At 41.6% G+C, this 26951-nt stretch overlaps 1 protein-coding gene across 1 annotated transcript in view; it reads left to right on the top strand.

Moving 5' to 3' along the window:
* The window catches only part of TRERF1 (transcriptional regulating factor 1), a 75881-nt gene extending 52376 nt beyond the window's left edge, over positions 1-23505 (top strand). Inside the window, exons 3-16 of the mRNA XM_019472159.1 lie at positions 2741-4390; positions 5009-5055; positions 5817-5967; positions 6899-7147; positions 10722-11091; positions 11672-11732; positions 12497-12636; positions 13368-13471; positions 14658-14733; positions 19585-19673; positions 20509-20622; positions 21422-21610; positions 22114-22322; positions 22971-23505. Of these exons, the coding sequence (XP_019327704.1) occupies positions 3008-4390; positions 5009-5055; positions 5817-5967; positions 6899-7147; positions 10722-11091; positions 11672-11732; positions 12497-12636; positions 13368-13471; positions 14658-14733; positions 19585-19673; positions 20509-20622; positions 21422-21610; positions 22114-22322; positions 22971-23292 (3504 nt within the window). The 5' untranslated portion in view covers positions 2741-3007 and the 3' untranslated portion in view covers positions 23293-23505. The remainder of the gene's footprint in view (positions 1-2740; positions 4391-5008; positions 5056-5816; positions 5968-6898; positions 7148-10721; positions 11092-11671; positions 11733-12496; positions 12637-13367; positions 13472-14657; positions 14734-19584; positions 19674-20508; positions 20623-21421; positions 21611-22113; positions 22323-22970) is intronic.
* The last annotated feature ends 3446 nt before the right edge of the window (positions 23506-26951 follow it).

Genomic DNA, 26951 nt, shown 5'->3' with positions numbered 1-26951 from the left:
GTGGTGGGGGGGCAGGGAGAGATGGGTGTTTGAAAAAAATGCAAATTTTTTCAAATGTGACTCTCATAGTCACTGAACTTTCCAGTCCTTTTGTGACTTGATTGGTGTTTTAATATAACATTCCATTATAATTTTTTCAGATTTTTACAAATGTTTCTGTGTAACGTGATGATAACAGCAGTATGTCCCACCTCCCAAACTGGAGGTGAGTTGAGGATGCTGGAGCTGCTGGAGAGGAAATTTCTATGTTTTTTTTTTTTTTTTTTTTTTTTTTTTTTTTGTCTTCTGAGAGAGGGGAAGAGAGAGGTTTGTGCTAATGCCTCAGATGTAAAACCTTCTTGACTGTTTTCCAGTACCCTGAGAACTGTGACAGGTAACCCGCAGGTGAAAAGGTGCAGTAAGTGGAATTTGGTGCATGCCCAAGGGCTGACATTTTTCTCTGGTGACCACAAAACTAGCTGTGGCTGCTGGTACAGGTGGTAGCATCTGCCAGCATGGTGCTCCTGCCTGTGGGAAGAGCAGGGGATCAGGGGCCTGGCTAGCCGCCTGATTCACTTTTATACCAAAATCATGTAGATTGCTGCCTTAAGGATAAGTGCTCTACTGTGCTTACTCCTGAAATTCTTGCGGTCTTTTAATTGTCTCCTGGAGACATTTATTCTCGCTCACTGGTTTGTATCACTATTATTTCTTGTCCTTTGACTGATACTTGTCACTTCAAACTTTAAAAAGAAGGGCCAAAACCAAGGAACTTGGTGTAAATTACAACACTGTTAATAGGTGAAATGGGACATACCTCCTATATAAAAAGTGTATCGACAGATCCAATAGTGCCCTGTTTTCATGGGAAGATGCGTTCAGGGCATCTCAGCTGAGCTTTCTTACCTTGGCCCGCATAAGAGGAGGTGCATATTCCTGTGTAGGATCCCTCTTGTCCTCTAAAAGCTGGTGGCCTGTCAGTGTGAAATATCACACAGTGTTTATTTTTAGGCCCTTTGAATGTTTTGTGGAGGCTTTGTTTAGTTTCCCTTCATAATTTTTAATAGGAAGTCTTTGAAGTTGGGTTGTGGCTGAAAAATCTCATTGGCAGCCTGACCATTCATTGTTGACTCCTATCTTTTTTTAATTGTGCATCTATAAAAATCTGGAAGGGAGTGTGTTCAGAGAAACTATGAAGCAATGTATATTTCTGGAAAGGGGAAGTAAATTTGCAATTATTCTCAGCCATTATTTGTCACGTGAAAATGTTACATGCTAATGGCTGCAGATGGTGTACACAAAAACTGTGTACACACTGAAAGCCCTCTTCATTGGGAGCTATGGTTTTCTGTCATACGTTATGCTAGAACGGAAAAGGTTTCTGTCTGCCTGCAGCTATGTATTACCCTTATTTGCTGTTGCTAGCACAGACCTCGTTAATATGCATCTGGCAATGGTTAAAATTTTCTCCATGAGTGACTTCACATTTATCCATCTAGATCAAGGATTCTCCTAAGTTTAAGAAGGTAAGGACATCAGTACGCAGGAGTCTTTGGTGGAAAGCATTACGTTTAGAAAGGCAGATGTGAAGGAGGCAGAGTTAAGGTTCTGGTCTAATATTTTTTGTGCTCTTGTTAAAATTCAGAATCAACTTTTATGTTAAAACATATTTATGTGTGCGTAGGCATGTTGTACCTCTGTGCATGTGTGTGATTGTAGACGCAGTGATTGCTTCATACTGTGGAATAGTAAAACAACCCTATAATGTGCCAATGTATTTGGTTTTATTCATCGAAAACAGTACAGACATCTGTAAAGTATTACTTTGAATTACAGTTTATGCAGTAAAAATGATAAAAGATTGCGTTCGGTATAAATTAGTCTGTTAAAATAATGCAAAGCAAAGAAGGAAGGGTGAGAGGGAGGGTAGAACAGAAGTTGGAGTTCAGCGCTCCTGACGTAAGGTGAGTGATCAGAAAAGATTTCCATGGACTGGTTTGGTTTTAGCATTAATCAGATTCCACATAGCTGTAGCAAACTAATCTACGTGCACAGATGCAGTTGGGTAACTGTGCTCCTGATTTTTTTTTTATTTTTTTTTAATTGTCTCAGCAATGAGCATTAGTGTTGCATCTTATTCTTCAGTGACGCTCTATTTTCATACCACCGGTGGACACCTCCTGTAGATACCCTGGAAGCTGTGGAAGGCTATGTGCAAATCCCAGATTGCAATTGACTTTTCTGTGTGTCCTTTTAGATGCTGATATCTGAGTACGGTTAGCTCTGTTCAAAGCCATGGTTTTCTTTTACCTGCCTTTTCAGGCCTTTGTGGAGGCACCTGTGGTGTCCGCAGTGCTTGATTTTTGTGTTATAAAATGGGCGTGTTGCTTCTGACAAGGCAGCTGTAACACTACGACAGTGACTTGGCTTGATAGTAACTGTCTGGCTAAAACTAGTCATGAGAGAGCAGTATGTGGCCAGCTAAAACTGCTTGAATGTTCATATACTTCAGGGGAAAAAACAGTTTTGAAGAATAAGCCTTTATTGGTTTGGCAGAATGATTTTATCAGAGCACTAGAGAAGAGGCAGGATAATGGGATGAGATGAAGTAATCTAACTGCTCTGGAATAGCCCAGCTGCTACAATTTTGCATCTGATTATGTATTTCAAACTAGGAGATTTTACAGTTTCCTTTGAGGCAATAACAGTAATGGCTTATGCAGAGAGCCAGCACTTACCTTGTCTTTCTCTTACTCTGCAGATGCCTGGCACACCGAACCTATTGATCTGTGTAGGATTTGTGCTGTGGTCCATTTATTGAAGATGTGAAGCAACGTCGAGTCTGAGATTGGAATTACTGATAGACTGGAGGAAATCTTAGTCCTTGTGATGCACATGGACATGCTGAATTATAAGTAATTCTAGCTTCTTTTCCCCTCCCCTCCCTTCCCCTCACTCAGCTATCTCAGGGTTCATAGAGATTTCAATGGTTCGCGTGCCTGTAAGTTTGGAACAGAAGTGACCAAAAATGGGGGACCAGCAATTGTATAAAACTAACCATACTGCCAACAACAATGAGAACTTGTACTACCAACAACACCAAATGAACTCCCTGCCATCTCTAAATCATAGCTATGGGACATCTGTTATGGATGCTCCCCAGGTGTCCCCTCTCTCCCCCCAGTTTCCCCAAGATTCAAGAGACAGTATAGCTTTGCCTGTAGGTTCAAAAAGTCTTGGGTCAATGGATACATCTAGACAAACCAGTTGGACACATTCTGGCTCAGGAAACCATGTCCCAGTGAGGAACAATTTGAATAATCAAAGCGCAATGTGGAGCCCCCTCGGGCAGGGGGAGTCCCAGGATGGATACCAATATTCTTACTCTCAACCCAGTGAAAATCGATCGCAAAAAATTACCAGTGGGGTCCTGCATAAATTGGATTCCTTTACACAAGTATTTGCTAACCAAAATCTGAGAATTCAAGTCAACAACATGGCTCAGGTTTTGCACACCGAGTCTTCAATAGTGGATAATTCTGGTGACAGTGCGCTCAGGCAGCTGCTGTCCCAGAAACCAGCGGTTGAGCAACAGCCTGTAACTTCCAGTGTACAAAGATATCAGCCACTGCCACAGCAAACACACCAGAATTTTGCAAGCACACAGCAAAAGCAACAAATGCAAGTCATGCAGCATCAACAGTTGTACTACGACTACCAGCAGCATTTATCACAAATGCAGATGCATTCTGCGTTTCAGCAAGGACAGACGCACGTCCAACAAATGCAGTCCCAGCAGCTCTTACCGCAACAGATGCAGCACTTGCAGCAGACTCAATACTATGCTCAGTCGCAGCAGGGACATCAGCGGCTCTCAATACAGGAGATCCAACAGCAGCAGCAACAGCCAACTCGGCAGCAGCAGCAGCGGCAGTGTCCAATGCAAATAGCTCAGTATTACCAAACGCAACCTGTCATGCAGCAGTTACAGCAACAGCAGCAACAGATGCAATTGCCACTTCCTCCATATCACAGGGAAGCAGATCCAAAGACTATGCATGAACCACACCAGTACTCTCAGGATCCAAGTCATCCTGTGCAGCTTATCCAGTTGGGAGCAGTGCCTCAGTATTGCTACCAAGATCCCCATGAACAGTACAGGCACTTGTACCCGCAGAGTTTACTGCAGCAGCAGCAAGATCAGCAGAAGCAATACCCGAGTGAGAGCAGAGCGCCGTCTCTGAACTCCCACGTTGGCCTCACTCCACCAGGGACCACGGAGGATCCTGCACGGCAGGAGATTAATTCTGTAGGTAATGCTGTCCCTCATCGAACTCTTTTGCCACCCTCGGGAGTTCATCTGAACAACAAAAGCTCTCAGCAAGACTCTCCCAGCACCACATGGCCTCAGGTAGGTAATATTTTAGATCCGTGCTCAGCCAAACTTGTTTTGTAGAAGAGTAGTAAGGTGTGGAAACGAAATGGTTGCAGGAGAGCCGGAAGGTTAGGATGTGAGCAGTGGGTGTTGCTGGGATGTTTTGGGGAACTGCGTTAACAGACTTCTCCTGTCTACATCTCTGGGTTGGCTTTGGGCCAGGCTAGCGGTGGCACAGAGCTACTGCTGCTGCGGGGCTGCTGCTTCCCTCGCGAGAGGCTCTGGGAAGTTCTGCCTTGGTTTCTGGGGAGGAGGGACCCAGTTACAACAAAATGCTCTTGCTAATTTTTCAACACCCGAGGGCTCGATTGTTCAGGAAGAGTTAGTCAACTCCCTGTTTCCAAAAGTAATACTTCGGGGTCAGAGCAAAGGCTTCAAACAGCAGGTAAGAAAACTTGCACTAGCCATGCTCACAGAGGCATTGATTTGGTAGAGGCAGGTAAGGCTCTCCACTCAGAGGCTTTTAATATTAGTAAAATCATATGCAAAATGCAAACATAATGCTTTGAAGACCTTCATTTATGCATTAATATTTCCTGAAAAATTCTTTTCTCTTTTTTTCCCTTCTTTTCCCCTCTCCTCCTTTCTTAGCAGGTGCAACTGTCAGATGGCAGACTGCAGCCGCTGTCCCCAGAACAAAGGTATTTTTAAAAGATTTTTTTTTATCTTTTTAATTGAAATATAAGAAATATAAAGGAGTGCTGCAGTTTAGAGGGAGGGGAATGCACGCTGGGTAGGTAATAGTTGTTGCTTTTCTAGAAACATCTTTAGGTTTGTGCTTTGTGAATTTAAGTTTGTGTGACTTCCACCCTCCCCCCCAGCAATAAAATCAAATAAATGCTTTGTCTTTCAAAAAAAGAAAGTGAAAAAAAAAAGGAACCAAAGAAAAAGCAAAAGCAGGGCAGCAGTTTGCTCTCAGTGTTGCATTTGTAAGAGAAGGGACGATGTGTGGTTTGGATTTGTATCTTTGGCAGCAGGGATCTTCTGTTTTTCTCAAGGTCTCACCTCTGAAGGGCTGAGGTGCCCTCCGGCATGGTTGTCTACCATAAGTAGGGGCATTGTGTCCAAGTACTTGTTAACTGCTGTCAAGAGTGGGGAAGTGTAGGTCTGTCATGATAGATAGATCTCGTGGGTTCTCAGACTTTTCCATACCGAGGGCCACGTTTTGATGAGTGTATCCTACTCAAAACTTTACTTCTCCCCATCTTGGGAGCAGCTGATCTAGGTTATTGCCCACGTATTCCACAGCACTCATCCCGTGCTTACTTGTGGCTTCATAACCATCTAGCTGTAAAATTTTATTGACTTCCTTGACTAAAAAGCTTCCTCTGCAACAAAGGGAACATGCCAAACTAATGTCTCTTCTTCTGTTCCATGCTAAAAAAAATGAAAATAAAAGTAGTGGCCAGAACAGAGAAACACTTCCTGAGAGAGCTGATGCGAAGAACAAGCTAATGTGTTCAATATGCTTGAAGGAGTTTAAGAGTTTGCCTGCTCTAAATGGTCACATGAGGTCACACGGAGGAGTAAGAGCATCTCCTAACTTCAAACAGGTAGCAGTTCGGTTTTGGCTCTCTCCTTTCCATGTTGATGTTTGCTTGCTTTGCCATGCTTTGCTTTGCTGTCAAAACTTGTTCTTCTCAGCGCTGTTTCGTTATGTCATACCCCCTGTAAGTAGAAATGCACATAATTCTGCTAGTTTGTAGGCCAGAAGTCTTGCTTTAAAGTCAGAGGCGGTGGTGGAGGACAGAACAGTGTTTGTCCCTCTCTGTTTCCCTGCACGTTACAAAAACACCCTACAAAGTCATGTCAGGAGCGTCTAAATTTTTTTCCCCTCATGTTTGTTTATTATATTAGAAATATCAGGAACATCAAGTCTTCCTTATTTTCATTTGGACTACTTGGATGACTAAGGGATGTTTATTGGAAGCCTTCCCAGGCTTTAATTGAAGGAGCAGGATTGTTGAATCTTTGACAGCTTTCTTCCCAAGTGTTTTAGTTCTATAGGTATCAACAAATACCAAACCAAAAATGTGGGTTTGAATTGTTCTGCATAAAAATAACCTGCCCCGTCAGTCAGTCTTTCTCTGTCCTGATATTTTGGAAATTCTGTCCTAATGGGGAATACCTCAGGAAGGCAGAGAGCTACCAGAGTTACACCATCTGTGTCTTTGTTTTTAGGTGGGTGATGGAGAATTCTGTCTTTACAGTGATAAAAAGAGCACGTGTTTATCTCCCCTCCTGCAAGTTATCTTGTAAAGATGCTTAATGTGGTTATTTATCACCGAGGCTGAATCCTATGTAGGAGTCATAAATAATCTGCCAACTTTGTTCAAGGCAAATAAAGAGTCCAAGAAGCAACACTGTTGTGTGTTTTGTAACCCTGGCCACTTCTTTTCAGCCACGGTGCATACGTTGCATAGTGTATCGATCCAGAAGTAGCCCTCCCTCACTCGGGCTGAAAGCCTTTAATTGTCTGTACAGGATGAAGGAGAGAAACCACCACAGCAACCGCTGCCTAAAGAGGTGGATAGCCTTGCGCCCATCGTCATGCCAGTGTCTGTCCCTGTAAAGCTTCTGTCACCCGAGCCCAGCACGCAGCCTTCTGCCAGCGCTGCCACAGTCAAAGACAAGCCTGCCAACTCTGTGTCAGATGATGAGATGCCCGTTCTCGTGAAGATGACTTACTCTCCACCGTGCAGTCCAAAAGTGGCCAACCCCTGCTCATCCTCTGTGAGTGCTGTGTTTCTTGCCACTAACTGTCCTGTGCTTGTTAAATCCCTTTGCTTATAGTGCTGCTACTTTCTAAAACATCCGTATTTTAGAATATTTTCTGGAATCTTAATGATGCCTAATAAACAAAAAAGGGCTGTAGCATCACAGCATTTCTTCCTCAGTCATTTGAAAATACTAATTTTCCCTTTGCTGGGGAATCAAGACCTCAGCTGAAAATAAATCATTTGAAATTGGAATGTGATATTCTTTTATCCCACTAGAACAAAGGGATTTAGTATCTTTTTACTGTTTTTGTTTTTTCCTTTTCAGGCTGCTTTGTTTTTATGTTATTGCTTAAATTCAACAGTTTTATTTCTTCCTGTTTTTTAAAGTCAGATATATGTGCTTCTCATTTCAGCCAAAGATAGAAAGGCACTGTGCAGTGCTTACAGTGTGTGCTTTAAGCCAACATGAAGCTTGCCGACTCAGAGTTTTGCAATGAAGTCATTTTTCCCTTTCTCTCTGCATGCATCAGATCTAAGGGTTAATCACTGGGAATTCCAATATAAGAAAAACAGCTATGCTTAGTGCTTTCATTTCGCTCATAAAACTGAAATTGTCAGGCAGCACGAGGAATTGATGAGTACTTGAATGAGATGTGAGAATGCTCTATTGTTTTCCTGAAAGAGTCCTGGAGCAAGCAGTATTTATTTTGCGTTCCAGTGTAGGAATAGATGCTGCTCATTCCTTCAAATCCATGCTTGCAGACTACGCCATGATAAGAGATACTGGGGAGTATAAGTACTGTATGGTATTATCTGTATAATGCAGAGAAATACTCTTGTGATTCATTTTTTTTTTTTTTTTCCCCCCTCATGAGGCTGTTGGCCAAACAAGGGGACAGCATATACCATAGTGGGTGACTCCTTTACTGTATGGTATTATCTGTATAATGCAGAGAAATACTTTTTTTTTTTTTTTTTTTTTTTCCCCCCCCTCATGAGGCTGTTGGCCAAACAAGGGGACAGCATATACCATAGTGGGTGACTCCTTGTAATATTTGTGTATTTATCACCCCCCTCCTGACCCTTCACTCAGACATACACACTAATTTCAAATATATATAAAATCTTTTACTCTCTTCCTTTCAGACAGAGGTTTTACACATAAACTTCCACTTTACTGTGGAAGCCATCATCTCACAATACTTAGCTTGCAACTCAGCAGTACAATTTTTCTTATCTATTTCTAGTTTCTGAAGAGAAAAGGGATGGTCTTTTCTGAATCTTTGAGGTCTGAGTGGGAGATCTTCTCTAGAGACATCAGAGTAGGTGGCTTGGGCTTGTGTGTTTCTGCAGCGTATGTAAAGTGACTGTGATTAAATCTGCCAGTGTTTGGCTAAATGCGCATTCATTCACTCAAAATTATGCTTGCAGTCTTTGTTATTGCCCAAGCAAACTAGACTCGTGCAGTTTCCTCTCTGGATCCGACCTTTTATATAAGCAATAGCACTGGAAACGTTCAAAGATCAAAAGATCTACGGTTCCCTCTTCATCTGTAAAGAGATTGTGCCATTAGAGACTTCTTTTTTTTTAATACCAAAGAACTAGAGCTGTGTTGCATTTATTTATACTGTGCTTTGAGCTGTCCAGAAAAGCTCACACAAAGCTCATGGAATCAGTAAAATCAAACAGCAGAAGGAAACTAAATATTCAGCAAGACTACAGGACAGTGAGCTGAAGCTAGCAGTTAAGTGAAGTCCATCAGGATCTACCCAGGGTGGGCCTATCAGGGTGCGGTAGCAGGGCCCACAAGGATGCATTCAGTCTTGGATAATGGAAATCAGTTCCAGGAGCTTCAGAAAAGTATTGAGGTGATTCTGCATTGAGAGCCCACGGACACCACGATCTCCTTTAATATTCAGTGTGATCTTTTTTGAAAGTAGTGTTGGCTTAACCACACTGAGGCTAAGGTATACTGTAGGTGAAGCAGCGTAGGAGATGGAGGTGTATAGGACTTCTAAGATGTTGTCTTGGTTGGTTAGTTTGCTTTACACTAGTAAGAAAGGAATACCAGGTCTTTAACATTTAAAGAGCAGAACAAAATGAGCCCTTAATCAAAGACTTGGATCTGGCCTTCCGGGGTTTTTTTAAGGTTTTGGTTTGTTTGTTTTTTTTGCTTGAGTTTAGGGTTTTTTCCCCCTTTCTTCTTTTTGAACACTAAATGTTCACCGTCGTGATGCACTGTGTCTGTGGTTACAGGTAACCCTCACCCTTTCACTGTTCTGAATGTCCATTATCAACAAAACTCTCTGTAAAGCTGCATTTTTTTCCTGCAAAAGGAAAACTCTTCCAAAACTTAATTTTTTTGGAGAGAAAAAATGTCAACAGCTGTTGGAGAGGGTACAGCCATGATCTAACAGAGAGGACAGGACCTCTGTAATCAAAAACATTTCCACAAGCTGGAACGTATTAACATAAGGGATAAAGGGTGACAGTGCTAATGCTCCTTTAACATGATTTTTATTGGGTGAATGCGATTCTCAAGAACCACCCATGGTGTAAAGATGTATGTTATCTAAACATACATTGTAGTAATTTATTTAGTAGTAGAATTTACCAGATGATGCAGACATCCTGGAGTAACCCTATCTGTCAAAAATTTCCTTCCACTTTCCGAGTTTATTCTAAGGAAGATTTACAATCTGAACACCTGAAAGCAGTATATTTAATACTGTGTTCATCTACCAGCTTCTGTGTGTTCTTAAAGCACAACCTGAGAACCTGTTTCTTCCCACCTCACCCCCACCCCCCAGAAATCCAGATTTCAGGTTTGCACAAATTCTGTGCCTTCTGCTTCTGTGGACTCTAGGGATTTGTTAAATGATTTTTAACATTTCTAGAATTCTAGGCACGTTACAGTGTGTGAATTTCCCAAATGGTCTTCTACTATCCTTTTTCCTCCAAGGAAAGAGGAGAGAGTTAAGTTCAAGATTTGTTGCAGCTGGACTGTACTCAAGCTGATGGGAATGCAGTGATAAGAGGCAAAGAATTTGAATTTACTACATTTTTCTTCCTTTCCTGCTGCTGAGTACTGCAGTAATTTCACTGAGCTCATGTGTCCTTCCTAGTCAAACAAAATAAATGCCTTGGAAAACATCTCATATAAAGTTTCTAATAAATTGTGACTGGGTAATGAAGTAACTCCCAACAGCCTGTGTGTGTTCAGTGCAAATAGAAGTGCCCAGAGTGTTCGGGTGGAGCCGAAGAAGGGTGTGGGAGATTCGTGGCCTGGGAGAGCCGTTCCCTGCACCTTCAAAAGCTGGCAGCAGCCTCTCTGTGTCTGTGGCTCAGCCCTACCTTGACCCAGAGGGCTTGCTGAGAGAGGTGAGGGTAATTTGTCCTGGTTTTTCTCACTCCCCTGAGGTTTCTGTGTAGCACCAGATACTGTACTGACCAGGCTTATGGTGGTACCTGAATAACTGCCTGGTGGTAACAGCTTTTCTGTGGCTGTTGCCCTAAGCTGTAGGGGATTGTGTGCAAACAACATTTAAGCATGCCTAAATACTAAATTAGCGTGTGTTTTCATTTAGGAAATTAGTAAAAAACCTCATCAAAGTGCTGTAAAATTGGAAGAAAACTTCAAACCATTGCAGGACAAGAAGAAGTATCGGCACAGACCCGAACCTCTCTTCATACCTCCTCCTTCCTTCAACTTCAGCATGTCCCACTCCGGTGCCACCCTGTACCAGAGTCAGCTTCGCTCTCCCCGTGTCCTCGGAGATCACCTGCTAGACCGGACGCATGAGCTCCCCCCCTACACTCCACCACCGATGCTTAGTCCAGTTCGGCAAGGGTCTGGTCTCTTCAGCAGTGTTATCACATCATCTCATAGCACCTCACATACTCAGCTGCCGCTTACTCCACTGACACCTACTCCGCGGGTGCTGCTGTGTCGGTCTAGTAAGTGTTACATTTACAGAGTGGCAGTACATAGTAAATACCACTGTCCTCTCTTCTGGTGTTACCACATTGATGATTTTTACGTGTGCTCACATGCACGGCAAGATGGAAAAGTCCATCTTTATCAGGGTTTTTGCCTTGGATTTTGTAGAGGTGGTGTTAAAGCATAAAGTGAATAGAGAGCCTAACCAGTGAGTAAGGCTGTGATCTTTCAATGCGGTCTGCCTCAAGAAAGGACCACCATGCCTCTTGTTACATCTGGGCCTTCTGAAGTGGAGGGAAAAGACCTGGTTTTGAGATATAGGGTTCATTTTGTTGTTCAGTGCTTCACAAGAAAAGGTGTCTAATCATACATGATCAGGGCAGTAGAAACCTCTGCAAGTTAGGACATTTCTGTTATAGATAACAGTTTAGACTGTTTCTGTATAAATATTGATAAAGGGTAATTTTTGCTTAATAGACTGGAGTAATGTTGATGTTAATAGGGAGGTGGCAATGCAGCCCGGGAGGTGGAGCATCAGCAGCAATACAGTTGTTACCAAAATACCCTTTTAAACTCAAACTCCAATCTCTGTTTCAGATAGTATTGATGGAAGTGTCATTCCGGTGACGCCTGGGCCTGGAGAGCAGACTGTTGAACCGTAAGAAAAACAATATTGTTTTTGTCACTGCTTTTATAGACCGGCTCCAGCCTAGAGTGTGTGGCATGAAGTGTTTTGAACTGGGCAGGTAGTGTTCAACTGCCTGAAATCATCTTGGGCTGGATGCATTTAAGGTTGCTCTGGATGGTGGCTGAGGGCATTGGGACCAAAGAGGCTGCGGGAGATGTGGATGTCGTGGCTCAAAAATGCTGGGAGAGGCTTGGTGGGAGCCACCGAATGTGAAAAAAGGGTTAGTGATGGCTGGGAAGAGGGCCGTGAGGAGAACATATGCTGATCCAGTACTCTTGCTTTTATATATATTAACTGTGAAGCTTTGGAGAGGTGTTACCTGGTAGGTTCCCCAAGGCAGTCTGCAAATAGGATTGACCCTCAGCAGTAATGTCTCTCTCTGCTCTCTGCTGAAGAGTGCCATCCTCTGCGGAACAGAAAGTTATTGTTTCTGGCATCTAGCCTCTTTGCTAGTCAGCATGCATATAGGCTAGCTTGGGTTGTCCGTAAGGTATGATGTCTCAGTATAGTTTAAATTGTGTATTGAAATGTTGGGTTCCCTCAAGAGATCAGTTCTCTCTCATATTCAAAGTACTTATCCCACTGAGAGTAAAGCATTGCATAAAGCGATCTGACACGATTTGCTGCCCTTCCAGTGTAATGAAAGTTTTGTTGGAAACATAGTGAACACTAATGTGACTTCCATTTTTTCCTGCACGTTGTGTAGTTGAATGCTTATTTATTTGTCTTTATAGACGAATAAATATCGGGTCCAGGTTCCAGGCTGATATTCCTGAGCTGCAGGACAGATGGCTAATGGAGAAAGATGTGCACAAGGCTACTTTGGTTTGGAAACCATGGCCGGAACTGGAAAACAAAGTCTTCCAACAAAGAGGTACAATGATTTGCCATTTTAGAAGTTCATACATCACCCTGTGCCTGTTGAAGAAATTCACATTGATTTCTCATGGATATACTGTACAAAACGTTCAAGAGAGTAGTAATTACTGAGAATGCAGAGCAAGAGACCAGAACCACATGTTACAGATTCAGAGTAAGAACATTATATAGTGTCACTTAAAGTGAAGTCTGGATGAACTGTTTCCTGGTAGCCGAGGGGGAAAGATCGTTGCTGGGAAGTGGTTTTTTGGGTACTGAATTGCCTGGTAAGGGCAGAGATCACAGATGAGAGGCAGCTGATGGTTCCTGGGCCTCTCCTGTGACCATAACTGAGAGGAAATGTGATGGGCTCAGTGGCTTCTTCCAGTCCTGAGCAGAGTTTGTTCCTGCTTCCAGCACAACTCATTTCTGTTTCTCTACCCTGGCTGGAGCCTTCTTGGCACAGCAACATCACTGGCCTGTGCAAGCCACTGCCTCACAGGCAGATCTCTGCCTCTGGCTCTGCAGTAGCCTCTTCCGTCCCAAGGATGCACTCTGCAAATCCCGTCACATCCCTTCCTCAGTGAGTGATCCTAAAACCAGGAGATGAGGTGCTGGGGAGAGAGAGTATGAAAGCTGTTGCCCTGAACTACATTGTCTGTGAGCGGCATTACAGAATCCTCATCTCTGGATGTTTGGCTGACAGGCTACTGTATTAGCAGTAAAATGTTGACTTGTTTCTGACAGTGGAAGACCTTTTAAATATGAGCTGTTCCAGTGTGTTACCTGGTGGAGGAACTAACTCAGAATACGCTTTGCACTCTCTCTTTGAGGCGAAAGGAGATATTATGGTAAGATAAGAAGCTGAAAGGGGAGATATGATCCTCTTCTGCAGATAAATTAGCATGCTTTATTAAATGGATTTAGATACGGTTATATAAAAAAGAGATTTCTGATTGATTAGCAGTGATGCTTTAAACATCCTGTAACATTTTTGGGGAATGACTTTTCCCTTTCATTCTTTAATAAATTTAAATTTCAAAGCAGTGCCTCTCTGAAGGCTTACTATATATTTCATATAGATAAGATTATTTAGTTTATAGCCTTAGGGCTTTGAATGTCTCCCAGTGCTTGCTCCAGCCCTGATATTTCACAAGCTTTATATTTGGTCACAGAGAGCTTAGTCCTCTTCTAGCCCTTATAAAAACCCTTTTTTGTAGCAGCAATCACATCTACTTATTCGTTCAGAACAGTGAGGTAATTGCACACAGTTCTCATATAAATAATACATTTCAAGTATTTGCATTAGTTTAGTGATGGGAATGTTATTAACTAGGGCAAAACATCCATTTTGCCCAGTATTAGGGAAAGACAAGGCCCTGCACCGGTTCCTGGAAAGCTAATTTAAAACAAAATGCAACTTCACAGGATTGTCTGATACAGTGTTTTTTAGCTTGTGTCCCAGTTTCCTTAGGCTCTGTTAGCTGTATCTGAGGGGTCTGAGACAGGTGACTGAACTTACTGTGAGGACATGAAATTTGCTATACTGGGGGTCTGCATTGTCACGGGAAAAATTTTAGGGATGCACAAATCATCTGTCTCCCCTGATCCAAAGGAGGATTAACTATACTTGCTGTCATTCCTGACAGATGTTGACCTAAACAAGATATTCTAAAAGACTTCATGCTATAAATATTAATGCTATCAAACCAACCATTAAATATTAGTATTAATTAACACTATCAAATCAAACACTATAAACGTATTTGTATGTGGCAAGCAGAAGGGGGGAAGAGCTGAAAGTTGCTAATAGCTACATTTGTGCTAATTAAGGCAGGACAGGTGTGCATTAGGTGCTTTTCTGTGAGGTACAGTGTTAATGGGCCTTGGAGTAATTTGATGTGATTTTGTATGACAGAAAAGAAAAAGAGAGAGAAAATTTATTCATATCTTCGTACAAAATAGTCTTCTAAATGCAGTTGTATGCAGCAGCTGACTGCATTTGCTAATTCTGTTTTTCTCTGCTTTTTCATTTAGGTTGCTCTTGAGAAGCTGCTGTTGAGAAAGCCAGTGAGATTGAAGTGTCATCCTTTGGCAAATTACCACTACGCGGGTAGGTTTCTTTGCGATCTCTGTATCTGCTGGTTTATAGAGTCCAAGGCTGGCATCCCAGGCTGGAGCATGGGATCACGCTGCACTCTCTGCTGTCTGCTGCAGGGATGGCAGCCTCTAATAGAGAGGTGATGTGGACAGTGCCGAGTGGTACTTCCGGAGCCTTTTGTTACAAGTCTGGCAGTTTTTCACCTGACTGACAATGTACAGAAACTTTGCATCCATGTTGCTGTGTAGGGTTCTACAGATTTAAAACTGCCTTGAGTAATTTTTTTCCTCTTTTAAACTAAATTTTAACGTGTTGATCTCCTTTTAAAATTGCTGCTAGTCACAGATTATAATTTATTAGCAGTAAGGTCTTCATTTTCTGGTATGTAGATGTCTGCCATCATGCCTTCCTTGTCTGAGGTGATGGTGCATGATAAATGAATACGATAATCATGAGCATCCTTCCAAAGAGGCAGTGCTGTAACTCTCGCTAGTGTCTTAGTGCTGAATACAGAGCCTGTCTTTGCATGGATCTAGCTGAAAAAAAAACAGGTCTGGGATGGTGGCTTCTTTAACAAACACAGCAAGAACCGCATTTTGGTGATGAAGCAGAAGTGCTCTGTGAAATACACACGGTGGGTTAAGCCACTGGACTTAAACTGTGTCAGCTAAGCATAGGTGGCAAATGCCTCTCCTCTGCAGCCCTCCATGTTATTACTTAATGCTTCGTAGTGGCTAACAGCCACTTGGACATACAGAATAGGGTTTTACATAAGAGATTTAAGAATTTATCTCCAGTTTAGGCTCAATAGGAAATAAGTCAAGAATCTTCTGGTGGTCAGTCAGTCAATCACAATGTCCCAGGGTCATATACTCATTTCCAGTTATAGTCATTGTGCCACATAAGTATGGAAGCAAGCTACTTCCTGGCTGTAGCAGCTCGCTGGAAAGATTCCCAAGTAACAAGGACTCTTTTGTAAAGCAACTCCTTAACCCCTTGGCCTGAGAATAGGAACAGAAACATGTCTGATGGCAGCTGATAATGAGAGTGAATAAATGTGAAGATCAGGTTTTCAGTCTTGGCTGGGGGAGACGCCTAGTGCCTTTGATAACAGCTCTGTTGCAGTCCAAAGGGTGGACATGGGGGTGGACGGAGAAGGAGGACGTCAGCCAGGAACTTTGACCAGGGTCTCTTGTCTGAAGAGATGACACCAAATCATGTATGAGAGACAGTCCAGGGCATGAGAGCAGGAAGATGAGGAGATACCCCAGCAGCCTCATCCTCACTGAGCGATCTAATTAGCAGAGCAGATAGATAAGAAATTTCTGCCTGTGTGGCAGAGGAGGAGGAACAGTCTTTACTGAAGCAACTTCACAGTAGTTTCAGAAAGTGTTCTATTGTGATGCAGGGAGGAGCCAGGCGAGATCGTTTTGTTTAATCTTTCACATGAGATGATGCTAATCCTCGTTAACTAGCACTGAGACCTGTGGACATCAGTGTATCCCTATTTCTTAAGCAGGAAAGGAAGTTTGATTCTGCTTATCACAGCATGAAACAAAATCTCACCAGTCTGGATTTAAGTACCATAAAATAACAAGACAAAGCATTACTTACTAATGCTCTTGAATGCAACGTGTGATTGCAACTTATATTGACAGCCACACTCTAGCACCATGCAGCAGCTCTTGAATAACAGTTTATTTGTGGTTGATAATCAGCCACTCAAGGCATATGGGAATTTCTCACAATCTAGTGCATGAATAGCTTAATATAGCTTCAAGTGGCATTTGTTTGGGTTAACTCTTTGGGCTTTCTGCTCCATACTCAGAAATCACAACTCTCAAGCACCACCACATTTAAAGGTGGAATAGACCAAAACAGAGCATGGCACTGACTCATGAGAATTAACTGTTTCCGCAAACAATAAATATCCAAACTCATCCTTAGCATTGCCCTCAAATGAGGGTACAAGCGAATAGCTCACCTTTGAAACCCATTGGCTTGTGAGGGAAGCAAGTTGTAAAACTTGAGGCTTTTCTGTTGTGTGCCAAGAGAGCTGGGCATGCTGACCCAGGGCTGCTTGGAAGAACACCCTAATCTCTCTGTGCTAATGCTTTGCCATCTGTCAGGATGGTGTTTGAGGAAAGAGAGGGAACATGTATCTAATACAAGAGGAGCGCTGTTGCAAACCCTTGAATTGTTTTCACTTGAACAGTGGAATTTCTCAGCTCTGAAGTTCTCCTGCAGTGAGAACTGCAGGAGAGATGGTCTCTGAAATAATGTGCTTCAGGCAGTCTGAAAACTTCTTGTACATACTGAGATAGGGTATGGATCAGACCCAGCATATGCTGTAGGTAATGGATTCGAGCCACCTCTCAGGGGGGCTCCCTGGGCGTAGGTGTTGCCCCCTCAAAACCCCCAGATTGGGCCCAAAATTTGTGGAAGATATTTATTGACAGTAAATCAGTGCAAAACCAATATGGCAGATAAAATGTAGAATAAATGTCTAAACATAAAGATCAGCTTTAAAATTTGATCTGTATTCCAAAGTCCAAAATTCTTTCTTGCTGCATTGCAGATATCTCTCTATACACGTTCTCTATATCTCCCTCAAGCTAACAAGAGCAAAAGCGGTCTCCCAGCAACCAGAGTTAAAAACAGCTTTTCTTCTGTTTCTTTTCCTACACAGGATTTATTCTATTAATTAGGTTACTTCCAATTAACCCGCATAATCTTATAAGGGTCTCTGCTAATACCACAGCTATTGGGGAAACTGTAAGGCCTGAATCCTCCATAGGTGTACGTTTTGGGAAATTAAATCCCTTCCCCCCCCCCCCCCCCCCCAGGTGGGTGGGGTAGAGGCAGGAGAGCATGGCTAGAGAGGTTAGCTGAAAACTAAAATCTCTCCTTTGGTGTTGTCATGCTTTTTAAAGTTGTACTTTGGCATAGTAGAGCAGGCTCCTGGACTGCATCAGTGCATTTACACCTGCCCAAAGGGAGGGTAAATGCAAATGCCTGGCAAGTTGTGTAAGAAGGGAATGATGCTGGTTCAGGGTGGGAAAGATGGCAAGGCAGTGTGTCAGCAAAAAGATCTTTGGGTGATAACAGAATAAATAAAACTTGTGGCTTGAAGCCAGTGCCTTTCTCTGACGCTTAAGAGAGCTTTAGTGTAAATCCCTGTGGAAATAACTAATGCATGCTTATATCCAGTACTGGAAAAGCCTGCAGAAAACAGGTTGCAGAAAAGTTAATTTTGTAGTTTTCAGCATGACGGAGCTGTGAGATACCTGCTCTAAGCTTGTGAGCCTGGGAGTTGAAACTGAAAAGCATAACATTTGAAGTTAATAAAAAAAAAAATTTTTTTTTTTTTTATAGACATAAGTAACCTGTAGAGTTCAATACCATGCATGGTGCCAAGCCCAAGTTGATTGAATTCAGTGCAGAGGCAAGCATTTCTATGGAGAATAGTAACATTGACAGGAATATTAGGGATTTCTTTTGATAAAAGTTTTAGATGCTTCAGAAACTGTCAGACAGACTGAAGTAGAATCTTCTCATAGTATAAGTCATTTCAGAGGCATCCGCTTTATGTCTTCTTGCATATCCTTCCTTTAATGTATGTAATGCTGCCCACTGTTACAAACAGGACACTGCTTTGATGCAGTAGAGCAATTCTGTGTTCCTTCTGTTTGACTAATACTGAGGAAGCACAAATTCATTTCAATTTAAATGTTGATTTTGCATTTTCATGGGCAGTTAGGCTGGTGAAGCAAACACAGAATAACAATATCTGAAAGTTTTATATACAGCTTCCATTAAATGATCAGAAAGCACTTTGTGCATATTGCACATTGCTACAATCACTATCTACTTGTGACCTCTCTCACAGAGGATTTAAGTGTCTTACCTCGATCCATGCAAGTGAAGAGCTGCGAAAGGACCTTATAAGAGTTACCAACTGGAGAACAAAATGATAGATGAACGTCTGTGTAGCTGAATGTAAAGTGGCATACAGGGGAATAAGCAATATAAGCTTTACATATAAAATTATGAGCTCTCTGGTGATACTTCTCAATTAGAGTGAGACCTTGGGATTATAACGCTAGTTCTATGAAAGCATCAGCTCTGTATTTTACAACAGCTAAAAAAAAAAACAAGTCAAATGTTAAGAGGGTAGAGAACATGGTGATGCCACTGTGCAAGTCTGTGGATTGCTTATATGTTGACTATTATGTGCCCTTCTGGTCCCTTCACCTCTATAGGAATGTTTTAGTACTGAAAAAGGTTCAGAGAGGGACAGCAGTAATGACCAAAGGTGTGGGAGTGACAGAAAGGACATGCAATCCTGAATACATGGAGATGATGGTCGAGATTGAAGAACAAAGGGTCATCCAGTGAAGCTACTGGGAGCCAGGAAACAAAGAAAGGAGGTGGTTCTTCATGCAGAGGGTCTACTGATCTGTGAAACTCCTCGGCAAAGGATCTTTTGGGTGCAAGAAGTTTAATTGGTTGAAAGGAAGAGTGGGTTAGCACTTACAGTGATAATTACGAAATAAGCAAATTGCAACAGACTCAGGAAATCCCCTGTGCCGAAAACGGTCAGAGGTTAAGAAGAATTAGGGAGAGGCATTGTGTTTGCTTGCCCTGATCTTACTGTTTCCTAGGCAACTGCCTGTGACCACTGCTGGAGACCGAATACGGGTTAGGTGGACTCAAGGTCTGAGTCACTACAGCCATGCTTGTATTTGGGTAGCAGCAATCACTAGCGTGTGCTTGAGGTTTCCCAGTTTTTGTTTCAGCTACTACATCAACATAAAGGTGGTGAGTTTTTATCGTTTATAATGAATTCACTCTTTTTTTAAGGCTCTGACAAATGGACGCATCAAGAAAGGCGGCTGTTCAAAGAGGCATTGTCCACCTACAGCAAAGATTTCATATTTGTACAGAAAATGGTAAGGTTATTTCTGTTCTGCCAGTGGTTTTTTCCATTTGCTGCATTCTGTTCCCCTTCATTTTCCCTCCAGTGCCAGACAAGCTTATTGCAAACATAGAGCCAGCAGTGGTTACAAGAACGCCGTTAGGAGTGGTATATTCCATTTGGTGTACCTATGCATGCAACTGTAGCACCAGTAAAAAACGGTTAAAAATAAATAAATAAAATCTGTTCCTTTTGTTATTATATGTAAAAGTTTCCACACCTGGAATCCAAGTCATGGCATTCCATGTGTGGGACCGAGTATGGTGCTCCACTATCACCTTGGTGCTCTCTGGCAGTTTGTTAAAAGGTACCTGAGTCACTGGCATTGAGCCTCGCGCCAGAAAGGGTTGAAACCTGTTAATGAAGAGAGAACGTGTTTCGGCTTAATTTTCATGTTCTGCCACAAAGCAGAAAAGGCGAGGTGTATACATCTCGGGGCAGAATACCTTGCTTGTCAGCTCAAATGTTGAAAAACATTTGGGTTTATGGGAACCAAGTCTTCATTCCTAGATTTCTCGGTAGTATTGTACACCTGAGCTACAAAAGTATATTCTCAGTCATTTTCTCACTAGAGTCTAGAGAATCCCAGAGAAATGTACTGAAGCTGAAATAGTCAACACAGATTTGACTGAAAAACAATAACTAAAAAAAATTATTCTACAAGAGTATTCCTATTGTAGTCAAACTGTCTTTTTTTTCTCCATTTGAATGTTTGAGAAATAAAGCCTGCCTCTTGGAATATATTAAAATTGTGTTGAATGAAAGAAAAAAATTGAGATTGGACTATTTCTGCAATTACTTAACTACAGGTTAAGTCTAAGACGGTTGCACAATGTGTGGAATACTACTATACCTGGAAGAAAATCTTGCGTTTGGGACGGAAGCACAGAACACGTTTAGAGAAAAAGAGAGAGGAATGTCTGGTAAGTCTAAAAGAATATGAAAAAGTTTAACACTTGATAATTTTTGTGTTCATCCTGTTTTGAGGAGGAGGTTGAACTAGATGACATAGGTCTCTTCCAATCAAAATTGTTCCATAATTCTAAATTATGTTCTGTATGAGCATTCTGTGACCTCAGCTACACCAAGATTTTGTGTTCCTGGACTGTAACGGGATAAAACTGTTTTGACTAGTGCGTTATCTAACTCTAGTCCAGCAATTATGGCTTTTGCTACTGATGATGCAGGTAAACCTCTGTAAATTATTCCTGTGCCTGTGTGTGCGTGCTCCTAAAGGCTGCTCTAGTATTCCAGTATAAATACCATTTACACAGCCTAGCAGTGCAATTCTTTGTGTGCAAGGTCTGTATTACAGGTAGTCTTAAGAGATGTGTGGTGTTTTGTTTTGGTTTTGGAGGTTTTTTGTTTGTTTTTTTTTTTAAATAAGTCATTTAATTTGACTATGAATATAGCGTACATTGCCATTCTAACAGTTGGGGGAGAGTATTGCACTTTGGCATCTGTAGGCTCTTAGAGCCACGGCTCTGTAATACAGATGGAGGGTGTTTTGAGCACTGCAGTGAAGGTTCATGAGCTGTAGCTTGTCATTAAGGGGTGGTAGTTCCAGCAAGACCAGAAGTTCATTCAGGATGGGAAAAAATACTGAAACCTGGAAGCAGACTTGACTAAGCAGCATGCTGTTCCAGTACTGTCTATGTCCTACTATCCAGTACTGTCTGTCTTTGACCATATTTCTAGTATTTCTTAAATGCACTATTTCAGACAAGTGGAGAAGAGGAGGTGTTAGAGGAAGATGAGGAGATCGAAGAAGACAGAAAGGAAGAAAGGGAAATGCAGAAGTCTCCTGACCCACCAGCTATTCCTCTTGTTGGACATATAGATCTGCCTGCCCTTCAGAGTCTTTCACTTTCTTCGTCCTCCTTCATCTGTGAAATGCCAAACTGTGGCGCTGTACGTGTGTTTGGTATCTTTAATAGCAGGGGGGCTGCGTACTAGTGAATTGTGATTTTGGAAATCAGGGGTTTATTCCTGGCCAGTGATATCTCTGGAATATCTTTGGACAAATCCTTTTGCCCACTTTTAATTCCCACATCACAAAATATAGGCAATATGCTGATCTGTACATAAAATTGTATCCTGAGATGATGTATCGATTAGAAGTACTATATGGTAACAGCTCTGATTACCATTTTGTTATACAACTGTAATAATAGGATAGCTCATTGGTTTGTTTTTATTATGACTAAGTTTCTTTAACTCTAGTGGGATATAGCTGAGAGCAAGCAGCATTTGGCCAAGTAGATTGTTTGTGTGTATTAGATGTGTACAGTTGTTCTATTGTAATATGCGTTCAGCATACTTCTTTCTGCAGTTCCTGTTCCAGTGCAGTATTTCTTGATTTTTTTGATTTTTTTTTTTTTTTTCCCCCTTCCTTTGACCCTACTCCCCGTCAGGTGTTCAGTTCCCGACAAGCGCTGAATGGCCATGCTCGCATTCATGGAGGTACGAATCAGGTGACAAAAACCCGATGCACCATTCCAGGCACTAAGCAGAAATCTGGTACACAGAGCGGATACTGCTCCATCAAGAGTTCACCTGCCCACAGCACAACAAGTGGTGAGACTGACCCAACAACAATTTTTCCTTGCAAGGAGTGTGGCAAGTAAGTGAATATGATTGTCTGAACTATCGCATCACATTTGCCTATTTATATTCCAGGTGAATAGTGTTGTGACAAACTCTTTATTTTGCTCTGATGGTCTCAAAAGAAGTTTCCCCTTAGATGACATGTCCTCTTATCAAAACCTTCAGAGGTTGGTTTGCATGACGTTTTGGATGCTTCCCCTGCAGTATTTACTCCAATTTTCCTGAATCCGTTTACCTGCTAGAATTTCTACATCTGACAGTCCAGCTTCCTGCCTCATCACTGACTTGCATGTGACAGTGGGCAACTCTCTGTTTCTGCACTTGAGTTTGTCCATCCTGATGTGGGATTCCTTCACTTTTTCCCCATTGTGCAAGACTGTAGTGAAACTAACTGCAGGGAGAATTAGGATGTGCAGAGATACTGAAGCAACTGTGGGAGCTGCAAAATACCTCCGGCAGAGTCTGAGTAGGCCATTTTGATACTGTCAGGATGTATAAATCTGGTAGTCTGTCCCTGAAATTCTCACCATGGCATTGCAGACTTCACTGACTTCTATTTCAGGACAAGGAAGCAAATGTACTGATAGGTTGTTGAGTCTTTTTTGGCTCATTTCATCAAAAGCAATGCATTTTTATCTGATTTTTTTTTTCCTTTAAAATTTAGGGTGTTTTTCAAAATCAAAAGCCGCAATGCTCACATGAAGACTCACAGACAACAAGAAGAACAGCAAAGGCAGAAGGCTCAGAAAGCTGCTGTGGCAGCAGAAATGGCAGCCACCATTGCGAGAACTACTGGGCCAGTTGGGCATAGTTTGATCCCTCTGGATCACATGAGTTTAGTTAAACATGTTGAAAATGTCGGTGACATTGATGACGATGTTGTTCAGGAGCTGGGTGATGTCATGGAAGAGAATGAAGTCATGGATGCTGACCTTTTATTGGATGATGAAGATGCAGATCTACTGCAGGATGATGCTGAGTTGTAAATAAGGTTGTTCGATAAAGACAGCTACTGAGCACACCCTGAATGGATCAATCAGGAAACCTGGACTGCTCGTTTGTTCCCCACTGATTGTAAACTACCTGTTAAAAAATGACAATTCTTTTATCCAGGTCTAGAAAAAAAGAAATCTCCTTTTTTCCCTTTTTTTTAATTAATTTGTGTTTTGGGGGAAAAATAAATAATTGGTACAAATATTCTTATAAGGTGTTTTTATCTGAGCTCATTTTGCTGATAACTTCCAAGGCCACTAATTACAGAAGTTCGTGGTTCTGCTATCACTTCCCTCCAGATGATCCCAGTAGGATCTTTAGTCTTTAACTCTTCCAAGTTTCATTCTACCCCAATTACAAGAATGATTTTCACACACTTCTGATGGAACGTTTGGGGGTTTTTTGCCTATAGTGGATCACTTCCAGCATCTTCTAGAGACTAAATGTCATCTCTGTTAAGGAGATGATTACATTCCTTGTCTTTGTGCTGTCATTTTAAGGGAGGTGGAGGAAAAAAAAAAATCTGATTTAACTGTGAAATAATTACAGGAGTGACTGTATCATCTGTAGTATCGCAGCACTTTTTCAGTTCTGTCTTGCCTTAATGCATACATGTTAGGCAGTTTGTAAAAGCATTGGTTACACTGTACATTTTAGAGCTTCCATTTTAGCAAGGTTCTGATCTGCTGATTTTTAAATGACCTAATTCAAAGATTGAAGAAAGAAGACGATTGTACTGTGGTTCACATCATCTGATGGGAACACTGAATCAGGAACACCGCCTTGGTAATCAGATTGCACTGGAAATATATTTCGCTGTGACAATAAATCACACTGTTGAATAGCCATCTCAGTGGTTATAGGAGAGTATATGCTCGAGCAATGCAGGAGCTTGCTCTCACCAGACAAACACAGGGAGACATTCTTGCCCGTGGAACAGAGATTGGTGGAGTATATGCCTTCAGCACGTTAGTTATTACTTGTAGGCATGAAATGTTGTTCTTGTGCCATTTTCAGTCCTCCTCGTTACACCAAATTCAAATGTTGTTAATTTAGTAAAACATATTCCAAAGGTGAGTTGACATTGCTGTTTAATTACTGTTTCTCCTCCCTTAGGTTCAGATCTACATGCTGGATGTCTAACACCATTTATATAAATTTAGATTTGATTCTCTAAGTAAATAGGATTTCAAAAGAATTGTACCTTGCAGAATTAAAGAATTAAGAATTGGAGTTAGGTTGAGTGGGCCTTTAATTACAGAATATGAATACTGATTTTAGACCTTTCACAGGTAGCAGCACTGATTTTCTTGTGAATTTTGCACAGTAGAAGAGTATTGCTAACTTTATAAAATATTTTATAAGACTGGTTTCAGATCTTCCAGGTTTCAGGGTTGTTTAGGTTTTTTTATGGGTTGGGTTTTGTTTTATTGGGGGTTTTTTTGCCACATTCCTAACATCTTAAGCAGAATCTGAGAGATGGTGGATTTTATTTTCTACTGTCTTTCTTCCTTGTATAACTATGCAAAATGAGGGTAAACCATGGCACTTTTGTATAGGAGTACCGGACCACACAAGTTCAAAACCAGTGGGACTCATTGGCAGAGGTGCCTTCTCTGTCAAAGCCAAATATGTGAAGCCAAATGACCTGAAGTTTCTACTTAAGGTCAAATGTTCTGATACTAAAGAACAACCCTTCAGGAGAATGGAAATCACTTCTCAGTTTCTGGTTAGTGAAGTTCCTGTGTATGCGGTTTTAGTGTTTGTTGGGGTTGTTCCAGAGGTTTTTTTCAGTTGGTTTTGACCAGCGGGTAGAATTTCACTCCCTCTGCTACATAAGGGATGATGTTCTCGATTACTATACCTGTGAGTTTCAGGAGATCAGGCAGCAGCCTTCTTTTCTTTCCCAAACTGCCAGTCAGCACACTGCCCAGCAGTTCCTGTCTGTGCTGTCACACATTACTTTTACAGGGGCCATGCGACGCAGGTTGTTCAGCTGTATGCTGCCAACTAGATCCACTGGTAATAAATTTTGTAGACTGTGCAAGTCTTAGTGGTTTGCAAAGTGGAGGCTTTTGTGAGCGGTAACTTGTGTTGGCTTTTAGGAGCCTGTATTAGAAACAACCCTTCAGAGTCTACTCTTTCTCTTCCAAACTTGTATCATTTTGAACTTTTAAGGACCTTTCTGAGAAAGGCTGCTACACTGGAAAATGGATACATGTTTTCAGATTCCCCTGTTAATGGTGGGGAAAAAATCTGAGTGTTTAAGCAATTAAGTCAGTGAGAGTTCTGCTTGAAGAACAGAGTGAAACATAGTAGAAACTTGTGGGCTTGATTCTGAAGAGCCAGCTCTGTATTAAAGAATCTACAGTGGAACTTTTCTAGCAACCATGGGACAGGTATCTGTGCTAAACCTAGTATATATAAATATATATATACACATATATATGCCTGGTTCTGTAACATTAATCGGGTGCTGTTTTATTGTACAGCCAAGAAGATAATAGAACAACGATAACCAAAGAAGTTATTCATAAAGGAAAAAAAAAAAAGCACGTTTCTTAAGCAGTACACAATTTAGGCCTCAAACATTGACTTCATTATTATTAAGTGTTGCATTGGCTGGTGTTAAACAGATGCTGTTCTGCCTATTTGTACATAAGTCGGACATAGTTTTATTTCAGAAAAGTTGTTTTCTTGCTGATGGTTGATGATGGAAAACTGTTCACTATTGAACTTAGTCCTCTTTGATAAAACCTGTACATATAGAAAACATATTTTATGAGAAAAATCTTATTTTCAATATTTAACTGTTATTTTATTAGAAGATGGTTGTAAATATATTAGGTGCTTTAGTGTAAAAAGCAGACTGTAATTTTAGGTGGCAGAGGAAGTAACAAAATAAAAAAAATATACATTTGTGATCTATGCTGTTTTCAGGTTCCTGCTGTTAGCATTTGACTTGCACACAGCTTAATTTCAGGTTACTGCCTACCTGGATGTGTGTATTAGGATGGCTTAGTGGCATGAATTAGTACTTGTTTAGTCCCCCCCTTCAAATATTTCGTACTGATTAGAACCTGTGTTATAATACTAACTGCTACCTATATGTGTAAAAAGAAAGGGGTTTATATGACATTTCCAGTCATTTTTATACTTTAGTAAAATATAGTTGGCTGGGTTTTGCTAACAGGCTGTATACCTTTTTTTTTTTTAAGTATTTTTAAGAGGGGGAGAAGTTTGAAAACTAAGTTCATGTGTAATTGTTTTTCAAAGGATTCCTGAATCGTTCCAGGCAAAAAAAATATTACATGTATTCATCTCTATACAGTTGGGTGGACATGAGTATTCTTGGTAAGAACGAGTTGTGGTAAAAAGCGTTCTCAGAAAGGGGGAGAAAGCTGTAGAAGCCTCCTTTGACCTCTCACCTTCAGCAAAAAAAGTATTATCGCCTGCCCTGCCTCGGGGTCGGAGAAATGAGCAATTCCCGCTTTCTTCCCTCCGGCAGTGGAGGAGGGAAACGTTGTCTCCCGGGAAAACAGGACGGAGAGCCTGTGTGAGGGGAACGGGGGCGACCGTTGACGGGAAACGGTTTGGGCGCGCGCGCGCGGAGACGAGGAGAGCCGTTACAGCCCGGTTCCCTCACTGAGGC

The sequence above is a fragment of the Aptenodytes forsteri genome, unplaced genomic scaffold, assembly GCF_000699145.1.
Source record: "Aptenodytes forsteri isolate BGI_AS27 unplaced genomic scaffold, ASM69914v1 Scaffold195, whole genome shotgun sequence".
Classification (NCBI taxonomy): Eukaryota; Metazoa; Chordata; class Aves; order Sphenisciformes; family Spheniscidae; genus Aptenodytes; species Aptenodytes forsteri.
This window is presented reverse-complemented; position numbering and strand designations above follow the sequence as displayed.